At 42.9% G+C, this 12,128-nt stretch overlaps 1 protein-coding gene across 1 annotated transcript in view; it reads left to right on the top strand.

Moving 5' to 3' along the window:
* The window catches only part of FERMT1 (FERM domain containing kindlin 1), a 55,837-nt gene extending 43,917 nt beyond the window's left edge, over positions 1-11,920 (top strand). Inside the window, exons 11-15 of the mRNA XM_040429777.1 lie at positions 526-632; positions 2,675-2,902; positions 4,552-4,676; positions 4,830-4,971; positions 11,628-11,920. Coding sequence (XP_040285711.1) covers positions 526-632; positions 2,675-2,902; positions 4,552-4,676; positions 4,830-4,971; positions 11,628-11,801 — 776 coding nt within the window. The 3' untranslated portion in view covers positions 11,802-11,920. The remainder of the gene's footprint in view (positions 1-525; positions 633-2,674; positions 2,903-4,551; positions 4,677-4,829; positions 4,972-11,627) is intronic.
* The last annotated feature ends 208 nt before the right edge of the window (positions 11,921-12,128 follow it).

Raw genomic sequence — 12,128 nt, 5'->3', positions numbered from 1 at the left:
AAAAAATAAAAACTTTTGAAAATAAATTCTTTTCATCGCCATATTCTAATACCCATAACTTTTTAGGTTATCTACAGAGCTGTTTGAGGGTATGTTTTTTGGAGGGGGAGCTGTAGTTTTTGGGGGTACATACATCTTTTTATTCACTGGTGACCAAATTGGCCATGTTTTTCCCATTGCATTGCCGCACATGCTAAATATTTTTTTAATTTTATAAGTTTGGAAATTTTCGGTTGCAGTGAGATCAATTATGTTTATTTTGTGTAAACTGTGTAAAGTAGAACTGGCTTAGTTGTTCAATCAGATTCCACCTTAGCAACCAATCAGATTCCACCTTTCAGTTTTCAGAGCTCCTTTGGAAAATGAAAGGCGGAATCTGATTGGTTGCTATGGGGCAACTAAGCCAGTTCTCCTTTACATCAGTTTTGAGAAATCCCCCCCCCCCCCCACCACCACCATAATGTCTATAAAACAGATCCTGCCATCCTGTGGACGGAAGTTTTTGATAATTCTCTGTGCGCGCAGGTTGTGAAGTTGTACCAGATGTCAATGTATCACAGAGAAGATTTGGGATAAAGCTATTAATACCAGTCGCAGACGGAATGAATGAAATCCTTCTAAGATGTGATAATGTGAGTATAAAAATCACATACAGGTCATATTACTGCGTTATTGTCATTTTTACTCCTAGATTAACCATCGAAAGGGTGATTTTTCTTCACAAGTCCTTCCCTATATTAGACTTTTCTGTCACTGCTGATGGATAGTCAATGAGAGGGGCTGGCTTAACTATTGAAATGAGCCAGAAACTCCGCCCCTTCCCACACAGCACTGGTCATGTATGGACACAACAAACTCAAGCCGGAAGTGGAGCTGCCGGGACCAAAGACCAGGACTGATATCTGGAGATCAGGCAGTATATTAAGAAGTGGTATCCCACATTTTTTTTTCCATCTGGAAGCCCCTTTAATTCCCTCTGAGCTGGCGCCGCAAGGAAACGTAACACTTTACTGTCAGGTTTGTCATCAGTGGCTTACCTTGAATGGAGGCAGACCACACGACTGCTACAGGGCCCAGGGAGAGCAGCACTAAATTCCTCTTTCTGATGTGAAAACACCCCTAGGGGGAGCTCAGTGCAAACAGATTACTGCAGCTTCCATGCATAAATTATTATGCACTGAGCTCCCCCTAGTGGTGGCTGCAGGTAGCCAGCTTTGTAATAGATGGGAAGCAGGAGATTTATCAATGTATTTATGCCAGTTGGTTGGTGTGAACACATTAAGAAATATAGTGTTCAGAATAAGTGCTATATTTATGAAGCATGTGTTCCACTTTACTGACATTGATATGTAAAATAACCGTGGAGCCCCAGTTATGGGTCTTCAACACAGTGAAAGCCAGATATCCCTCAAAGGAAGGAAAACCAAGCAAAGGGGTGTCATCCCCATTACAGAGATCACCAAATCCACCATATGAAGTGGCCCTTATGTCAAGATCCCGCTATTTTACAAGCTTTAAGCTTGTGATGGGGAAGACCTAAGCCAGTTATCCATCCACAGAAAGCTGTTTCAGGATGTTGTCCCCTCATCAGTGTGGAGTAGGATTCTGGCTAACCGGGAGCAATGCCTTGGAGAATACTCAAACAAAACAATGGCTGATCTTAGGGAGACCAGCTACAAAGAACACCATGGAGCCTCATTTAAGAGTCTCGACACAGCAACCCAAAGTGCAAAGCTCCATGGGAAACAGTAATATGCAAAATAATTGTGGAGCCCCAGTTATGGGTCTTCAACACAGAGAAAGCCAGATATCCCTCAAAGGAAGGAAAAGCGAGCAAAGTCAGAAAAAGTGGATGAGGCCAAGGGTGACATTCTTATTACAATATTTTTTTAACATTTTTGTCGGCTTAATAAAAAAAAAACAACGTAATTTCATCTGGAATCTGGGTATTGTTCTTTGCATTCTGCATTGCCTGGGAGTGATAGATGCATGTATACCGGGAAACTGGGTGGGGCAGGGGGCCTACCCTAGGTACTGCTGTGGGGCCATATGAGATCTGTCTACGTCCCTGGTTGGGATCATGCTAATTTCAAGAGATTCTTCTAAGGGCTCATGCACACGACCGTATGCCCTCCGAGACATACGGTCAGTGAGCGGGCCATATATCCCGAAGCGGCATACATCGTGCTCCAGGGAGCGCACAGCATCATAGGTTACAATGATGCTGTGCGCATCGGGCCGCCCGCGGGACTATTGTCCTGCACTCATATGATCATATGAGTGCAGGACAATAGTCCCGCAGGCAGCCCGATGTGCACAGTATCATAGTAACCTATGATGCTGTGCGCTCCCGGAGGGCATACGGTCGTGTGCATGAGCCCTAACTAGTAGGGATAGTGAAAAGCAGATTTAAGCAGAATTATTCAAAAATAAAAATGCAACTGATGAGCAATAAAAGGCAAGGTAGTACATGCCTCAAATAAGAATCTGCAGCCCATAGTTTATTAGGGTGGAGTGCTGTTATTTAGTGTTTTACTCACTCCTAATGCAAGCAATTCATTTATGTTTATACTATTGACTGATGGTCTGTCAGACTCTGAATTCCTCATGAGTAATGAACGCATGAACATTCGGCAATAGTTTAATCTACTTTTTCCTACTTTTGTATTACTAGGAATCCCAATATTCCAAATGGATGGCTGCTTGTATACTGGCATCAAAAGGAAAGACGATGGCCGACAGCTCATATCGATCAGAAGTACAAAACATCCTCCAGTTTCTGAGGCTAAAGAACACAAACACTACGAACACAAGTCAAATAAATACCAACATCGAAAACGTGGACATCAAGCCAGACTGCTTTGTCTCGCCTAAGTATGCAAAGAAGTACAAAACGAAGCAGGTACCTAATGATCAGCCATTGGTGACAAGTATATGTGCGGTAGATTGGTGTAGTACCTGGGATTATTGAAGAGTTCAGTGTAGGCAATGTTCTGTGAGCTAAATACATCAGCAACAGTTTAAGGGTCCATTCACACGTCCGTTTTTTATTTCCTGATCTGTTCCGTTTTTTGCGGAACAGATCTGGACCAGATCTGGACCCATTAATTTTCAATGGATCCTGGAAAAAATCGGACAACACAATGTGTGCTGTTTGTTTCCGTTGTTCCGTTCCGCATGTCCGATTAAATATAAAACTTGTCCTATTCTTTTCCGCAAAAATCGGATCCTGGTACAATACAAAGTCAATGGATCCGCAAAAAACGGAAGACATTCGGATGTCATTACGTATGTCATCCGTTTTATGCGGATTCCGTTCCTGGAAATTACATTTTAATTTTTTATTTTTTATTTTTTCAAAGAAATCCAAACAACTTTATTTGCTTATTGAAATTTATACATGTTTCCGTTTTTTGCGGATCTGCAAAAAACGGATGACATACGGATGACATACGGAAACATTTTCAGGAACAACGGATCCGCAAAAAACGGACTGAAAATCGGGATATAGAAAAATACTGACGTGTGAATGTAGCCTAAGTGTACTTCCAGTTATCAACCCCTTTACATAAATCAATAGTACATGTGCGGATGTGAGACTTTGTAATATATCTTTTTAGAGAAAATGCCTCTTTCTTCACTTACCAAGCTCCCCCCCCCCCACACACACACACACACACTGTAGCTGAAATCTTTAGACGGGAAGAAAGAAGCAGTTGCAGAGTGCAAGTAATGCCCTTTAGGCCTCATGCACACGACCGTTGTTCGGGTCCGCATCCGAGCCGCAGTTTTTGCGGCTCAGGTGCGGACCCATTCACTTTAATGGGGCCGCAAAAGATGCGAACAGCACTCCGTGTGCTGTCCGCATCCGTTGCTCCGTTCCATGGCCCCGCCAAAAAAATATAACATGTCCTATTCTTGTCCATTTTGCGGACAAGAATAGGCATTTCTACAATGGGCCGCCCGTTCCGCAAATTGCGGAAAGCACAAGGATGGCTTCTGTTTTTTGCGGATCCGCGGTTTGCGGACCGCAAAAAACGGCACGGTCGTGGGCTGAGGCCTTATGCTGCTGCTGATTCTAAGGCTGCTGTGCAGAGAGATAGGTGAGAAAGACCATAGCAGCTCGTCTCCTCCTTCTCCATAGACTTCTATGGGCAGCAACTGTAGCCTGATCCCTCAGTATATGGACTCCTGTGTACATATTTTAGCTGTGGATTGACAGTAAGTTATCTGTTCAGAAGGCAGGGGTAGATTAGAAGCCTAATAAGTGGAGACATTTTTTTCTACTAAGATATATTACAAACTTTAGTGTGTTTGCTTGTTTTTTTTTATTTATGGAAAGTTGTTTATAATCGGAGGGGCACTTTAAGGCTTCATTTTGACAATGCTAATAAAGCCAAAGAAAGATCATCTGCTGACACAGGAACTGTCGGCTTGTGTTGAACTGTAGGTCTGAAGTCGCTGTGTAGCGGTTGCTTGTTATTTTCCATTCTGATACCACATCAAGATAAAATTAACCCATTTATTAATTTTTTTAATTTTTTTTCACAGTTAGCTTCCCGCATTTTGGAAGCACAGCAGAATATATCACAAATGCCACTTGTGGAAGCCAAAATGAGGTTTATTCAAGCATGGCAGTCACTTCCTGAGTTTGGCATAGCCTACTATATTGTCAGGTAAATATATGTTGCTTCAGACATCTTCCAAGTTAGAGCAATAGTGGCACAATCATTAAAGAGGTTTTCCGTTTTTTTGTTTGTTTGTTTTTTCCCCAACTCTTACTCATATCATTGTAACAATAAACTGTATTTTTTTAATTATTTTTCCAGATTTAAAGATGCCAAGAAAGAGGAATTGCTTGGAGTTTCTTACAATAGACTGATCAGGATAGACATCGCCACTGGAGACCCTGTTGCAACTTGGAGATTTTCAAATATGAAACAATGGAATGTCAACTGGGAAATACAACAGGTACAAAAATATCTTTTCTTCCAGCATCACCTATTGTTTTATAGAATGAGAGCAACTTTTTTTTTCATTTTAGTTGCCTTGACTACAGTTTCTGCTGATTGTTAGAACAAAAATGTCATTTTAACCGGTTCAAAACCAAGCCAATCTCTTCAAGAACACACTGTTTTTGTTTTAGTACATGCAACTTCTACAGCCATAGCTTTTTCATTTTTTAAATATTTTTTGCTTTTTTATGGTGATTCATGGGGCTTTATTTTTATGGCATATACAGTACAGACCAAAAGTTTGGACACACCTTCTCATTCAAAGAGTTTTCTTTATTTTCATGACTATGAAAATTGTAGATTCACACTGGAGGCATCAAAACTATGAATTAACACATGTGGAATTATAAGTGTGAAACAACTGAAAATATGTCATATTCTAGGTTCTTCAAAGTAGCCACCTTTTGCTTTGATTACTGCTTTGCACACTCTTGGCATTCTCTTGATGAGCTTCAAGAGGTAGTTCCCTGAAATGGTTTTCACTTCACAGGTGTGCCCTGTCAGGTTTAATAAGTGGGATTTCTTGCCTTATAAATGGGGTTGGGACCATCAGTTGCGTTGAGGAGAAGTCAGGTGGATACACAGCTGATAGTCCTACTGAATAGACTGTTAGAATTTGTATTATGGCAAGAAAAAAGCAGCTAAGTAAAGAAAAACGAGTGGCCATCATTACTTTAAGAAATAAAGGTCAGTCAGTCAGCCGAAAAATTGGGAAAACTTTAAAAGTAAGGGCTATTTGACCATGAAGGAGAGTGATGGGGTGGTGCGCCAGATGACCTGGTGTCCACAGTCACCGGACCTGAACCCAATCGAGATGGTTTGGGGTGAGCTGGACCGCAGAGTGAAGGCAAAAGGGCAAACAAGTGCTAAGCATCTCTGGGAACTCCTTCAAGACTGTTGGAAGACCATTTCAGGGGACTACCTCTTGAAACTCATCAAGAGAATGCCAAGAGTGTGCAAAGCAGTAATCAAAGCAAAAGGTGGCTACTTTGAAGAACCTAGAATATGACATATTTTCAGTTGTTTCACACTTGTTTGTTATGTATATAATTCCACATGTGTTAATTCATAGTTTTGATGCCTTCATAGTCATGAAAATAAAGAAAACTCTTTGAATGAGAAGGTGTGTCCAAACTTTTGGACTGTACTGTATATATTTTATTTTTGCAACTAAAATATAGCTTTCAATTGTGTTTTTTTTTTCTTACAGTTGTTTTGATATCTATGGGGATATACAGTTTATGTTCACTGGGGTGAAGCTAGGAGCTGCATTGGGGGCTAGTGGAGGAGTACTTTATTATTTTATTTTTCCCTTTTTTAATTTAGTTTTCTCTTTATTTGTATTTTATTTTATACTTTGTGCCCCCCATCTCCAATAAAATCATAGATCATTGTGGGGTATTTTAGGATTCCATTTTTTAAATATATATTTTTTGCTGATTTCTCATGTAACTGGTGTGATCGCTAGGACCACAGCAGGAAGTAGCATGGCTGTTTCCTGATCTGTATACACATCGCTGATTGAACGCTGTGTATACAGCAATGGGGAAGGCAGCGAAGCAAAAACCATCTCTGACAACCGTCTCCCTGCTCCATGATCTGTGCGGTTGCCATCTCTGCAAGGATGTGCCAGCTCAGTAGTTCAGCTCATTAGAGCTATATATATGATGTCTCTGTAACAAATCACTAGTAAATGGACATGATGGTTATTTCATGTACCAGTTTTCCACTTTATAATTAGTGTTGAGCACGAATATTCAAATAGCAAATTTTTATGGCGAATATCGCCACTTTGAGAATTCGCGAATATTTTGAATATAGTGCTATATCTTCGTTATATCGAATATTCGACATTGAGAAGGAAGCAATGTCAAGTTCATAACAATACTTAGTGCACCAATCAGTAATCTGTAGTCAGACCTGCTAAAGTGTGAAGTTGCACGTAGTGCGAAAAAATATTCTAATCACTGCCGATTAGCGCAATCGCGAATATATTGGAGCACTTGACTCTATCTGCATCTAAAGCTATTGTAATATTCTGCCGTGCCAACCATTTTCTCCAGTCTCAGGAAACTTCTAGCAGCTTGAAAATTTTTGCCAAAGTGACCCACGCCTGTATTTCGTGTTACGAATTCGCATTCCGCGATTTTTACATTGCCGATTTTTCACAATTCAATAAAATAATCTTGAATTTGCGAATATATGACGAATATTCTACAAAATATTTGTGAAATATCGCGAATTCGAATATAGCCCCTGACGCTCATCACTATTTATAATATACTGGTGTGTTTAATGTCATGGGGTGTAAAAGCTTTTTCTTCATTGTCTACCCCTACAAACATTAAAGGGGTAGTGCAACTTTTTTTAAATATTTTTTTATCTTTATCTGTTTTTTATTTGGGAAATCCTGCAAAGTGAAGCATACCTACGTCCTGGCGCTGGCCTCCGCTCCTACTCTCCGTGGCCTCAGGATGTAAAGTTCCGCAGACAATCGCCTGCTCTCCTTGTGTCATGTCAAATGGTCATGTGATGCAAGGGTAGTAGGTCACCGCTGTGGCCAGCGATTGGCTGCAATGGCCTTAATATGGAACTTTACATCCTGGGAGCGCAGCAGACCAGCCAAGGATGAGGAGGGAAGGAGCAGGGAGCCAGCACCAGGAAGCAGGTAAGTATGCTTGCCTTTGCAGGTCTGCCCTAGGTGACGATTAGGAGTTTATAGCAAACTGAGTTCTACGTATTTGCACAGTGAAACCCATTGGTCCCCTAGTGGTGCAGGGCTCCAGATGGCGACCAAAATGGTCGCCAATGCGACTTAGTATTGCAAAATAGTGACAAGACTTTGTAGTCTTGTCGCCATTTGCGCCTAGACCCTCTGCTCTGCCTCTTTAAGAAAAAAAGGCTTTCATCCAGCAGACACACGCTGCAGACGTCTGCTGGGTGAAGATCCGCCCCTCACACTACCCGCCACAGAGGGTGGGCGTGGCTTGGGTTCCCGCATCTTGTTTTTTTAAGTATGTTTTCATTTTCAACACTTCGAGGGCAAAGCCTCTGACCACCACATGCTTTTTCAGTCGTGGCCATCTTGCTACTCCAGGTGGAGTAAACATTGCGCTTCACACATCCAATCTCCATTGTCAGCCCGGAATGGCAACAAACCTCATCCTCCAATCAGGTGTCCGGTCACATGCAGGCGAAAGACTTTGGATTCTGCTCACTGATTGGCTAATCTGGCACTCCTGCATTGCGATAGGCTGTCGCCAATGGGTGGGCGTGGCTTAGGATGGCGGGCGTTTTGATGGACAGCGCTGATAGGCTGCAGTATCCAGTCACTATCAGGGGCACTTGTGTGAAGGTGAGGGAGTCGGAGTGGTCACAGTTTAGTGGCACATTTTCTGCCCCCCTGCGACTAGCGGGGGTTGTACAGTCAGTCAGATTTCACATGTGATTAGCTAGGCTCGCGCCGGGCTCTGTGGTACTTGTAGTACCACGGGTGCTGGGTATATTTGCCACGGGTGTTGGGGAGCCGCACAAATCTTCACTTCATTCTCTTTTATTAGTCATTTCAGAGAGAGGCGGAATCTAATAGGTCAGTGCCAGCAAGTAAAAAAATCTCCTTTAGGGCTGGTTCACATTGTGCAGTTTTTCAGTTTCAATCTGCAGACCCTCTTGTGTTTTAGCCGCTATAAACCGTGGCCACGTTACATGCCATCTCCCATTTAAACCTTCGGAGGCAGATGAACTGCTGCTGCTGGTGGCTTTTTGGTGCAGAATGTGTGAACGGGGCCTGAGGATGCTTTCACATGTGGGTTTTTAGTGGATTTTTTTTTTTTTCCGTATAGGAGGAAGACACACTGGCCCAGATTTTCTAATGTGTCTGCGCCAACGATCTGTCTAAAAAGTGGCGCATCTAGGTCTTCTACACCTAGGGGAAGCGCGGAAATGGATGGAGTCTTAGATGCACCTCTTAGTGCCAACATTGTGCCACAGTTCTGGCATAAAATTCTGACTCAAAATAAGCCAATCAGTAGCTGGTACAGAGTCAGAGTAATGGTCCGTTCACACGTCCGTAGTTCTGGGTCTGCATCTGTTCCGCAATTCTGCACAACGGGTGGACCCGTTCATTTCAATGGGGCTGCAAAAGATGCGCTGTGTACTGTCCGCATCTGTTGCTCCATTCCGCGACCCTTAAAGGTACAGTCGCAGACTAGAATAGGCATTTTTATCATAGGGCCGGCCATATGCGCTCCGCAAAATGCGGAACGCATACAGCCGGTATCCGTGTTTTGCGGATCCACAATACACTTACGGACATGTGAATGGACCCTTAAGGGTCTGTGCCTGCACCAGATTTATCCTCCAGCCTGACCCCCGTGATAGATCTGGTGCAGGTCTGGGCCGCCGGTCTAAATTCACGCCATCTACAGGATTAGTAAATCTGGGCCAGTGTGTAAAAAAAAAAAAAAAAACAGATGCCAAAAAGCGCTTATTCTTAAATCTCTGCATAACCTGTCAGTACAGGAGACCCAGGCTTTATGGAGCGGGCAGGGGCAGCGATGTGCTTCTGCCAGGTCTGATCCGACACTGGCGCCTGTAACTGTAAGCGCAACAGTCTTCCTGCAGGACATTGCGAAAATACATTTTAGGGATTTTAGGAAAGTTTACTTAACCTTTAATAAATCTCGTCCACTCTCTGCAGACGCTTTCCACAGGAAAATCTACATCATGTCAATTTATGTTGCAAATGTCACCCTTTGTAAGGGCTCATGCACACAACTGTTGGATTTTTTGCGGCCCGCAAATTGGTGATCCGCAAAACATGGATAGCGGCCATGTGCGTTCTGCGTTTTACTGAACGTCCGGCCCATCATAGAACAGTCCTATCCTTGTCCGTAGTGCGGACAAGAATAGGACATGTTCTATATTTTTTGGGGGCCGTGGAACAGATATACAGATGCAGAGAGCACACGGATTACCAATGCGAATCTGGCTAGTCTGGCAGGTCATGGAAATTAGTGTACACCCCCTTTAACTGCGTGGGCTGTAGCTTAGGGCTCTTTCACACTTGCGTTGTCCGGATCCGGCGTGTACTCCATTTGCCGGAATTACACGCCGGATCCGGAAAAACGCAAGTGAACTGAAAGCATTTGAAGACGGATCCGTCTTCAAAATGCGTTCAGTGTTACTATGGCAGCCAGGACGCTATTAAAGTCCTGGCTGCCATAGTAGTAGTGGGGAGCGGGGGAGCAGTATACTTACAGTCCGATGCGGCTCCCGGGGCGCTCCAGAATGACGTCAGAGCGCCCCATGCGCATGGATGACGTGTCCATGTGATCACGTGATCCATGCGCGTGGGGCGCCCTGACGTCACTCTGGAGCGCCCGGGGAGCCGCACGGACGGTAAGTATACTGCTCCCCCGCTCCCCACTACACTTTACCATGGCTGCCAGGACTTTAGCGTCCCGGCAGCCATGGTAACCACTCTGAAAAAGCTAAACGTCGGATCCGGTAATGCGCCGAAACGACGTTTAGCTTAAGGCCGGATCCGGATTAATGCCTTTCAATGGGCATTCATTCCGGATCCGGCCTTGCGGCAAGTGTTCAGGATTTTTGGCCGGAGCAAAAAGCGCAGCATGCTGCGGTATTTTCTCCGGCCAAAAAACGTTCCGGTCCGGAACTGAAGACATCCTGATGCATCCTGAACGGATTTCTCTCCATTCAGAATGCATTAGGATAATCCTGATCAGGATTCTTCCGGCATAGAGCCCTGACGACGGAACTCTATGCCGGAAGACAATAACGCAGGTGTGAAAGAGCCCTTAGAAAACCCCATGCTCCTGAGCATCCCAGCTATATTATATGTATTTTATATTTGGCGACTAAAAATTTAATTTGGCTCCTAAATTTTTCAGGTTAGGAGCCAATGGCTCTTTGATATTTTTTTTAGTCTGGAGCACTGTGGTGGCTGCACGAAAAACACTGAGGGGATTTAAAAAAAAATGTTTCCTATGAAAATGTATTTAGAAATAAATCAGTGCAACTCTTAAAGGGAATATGTCATCAGAAAATAACCATTTGTTGAAATCATGTTTTTATGTTAAACACATTTTTTAAGATTTTTTTATTTTATTTTGTCACTACTTAATAATGTCACTGTCTATATTTAAAAAAAAAATAATAAAATCCTGCAGTTTTCAAACTGGCCACTAGGACTAAAATATGTTAAGACTTTGAGAGCAGCTACATGGGCCATAGACACAATGGACAGGAGCTGACCCCATTGATATGTGAGAGTTTTCTAGGCATGCTCTGTGACCTGTGCAGAAGATAAGCTTATATCACCTATTGTGAATGGTGGGTTCTGTGTTATCTATATAGAGGTGTTACTTGTCATTGGCATTCTGCCTGCGGTGGTGATAATAATAACTACTGAAAAGTTACCTGTACAGAACCGGAAGGCTCAACATATTATTAGACCTAGTGGCCTAGCTGCTTTAGAGGAGACCTTCTCACAAAAATTATGAAAAACCTACAATGTATTTTCCATGTATTAGAAAGACCCAACCCAAAATGGCCTATTAGTTATAATACGTGACTTTGTATGTCTTTTAGGTTGCTATGGAGTTTGACCCCAACATTGCTGTGGCATTTACATGTCAGAGCGCAAGCGGCAAAGTAATCCATGAATACATTGGAGGCTACATCTTTCTTTCTACTCGTTCAAAAGACCAGAATGAAACTTTGGATGAAGACCTTTTCCACAAACTGACTGGAGGCCAAGAATGATTACTAAACCTCTTTACGAGCGTCTGTGTCTGTGCGAGTGCGTCCGTGTATGAGTGCGATTGTATGATTGTTTGCTGGGTTTCCACAGTCTGGTTATTTTATGCATTTTTTTTTAAGCTAAAACCAGGAACAGATCATAAATGGAGGACACTCCTGGCCTTGGCTACAAAAACTGGAAACCCAGCCTTGTAATGTGACGTTAGAAAGAACAATAATTTTATGCATTTCAAACTTGCTGTGTAAAAGACTATTATAATGCTTTTCATGGAGTTACTAGATACATCACAGGCTCATGGGATACCGGTAATATGGCTTCATGGCTTCTGC

This window comes from Bufo bufo, chromosome 4 (assembly GCF_905171765.1).
Source record: "Bufo bufo chromosome 4, aBufBuf1.1, whole genome shotgun sequence".
Taxonomy (NCBI): Eukaryota; Metazoa; Chordata; class Amphibia; order Anura; family Bufonidae; genus Bufo; species Bufo bufo.
This window is presented reverse-complemented; position numbering and strand designations above follow the sequence as displayed.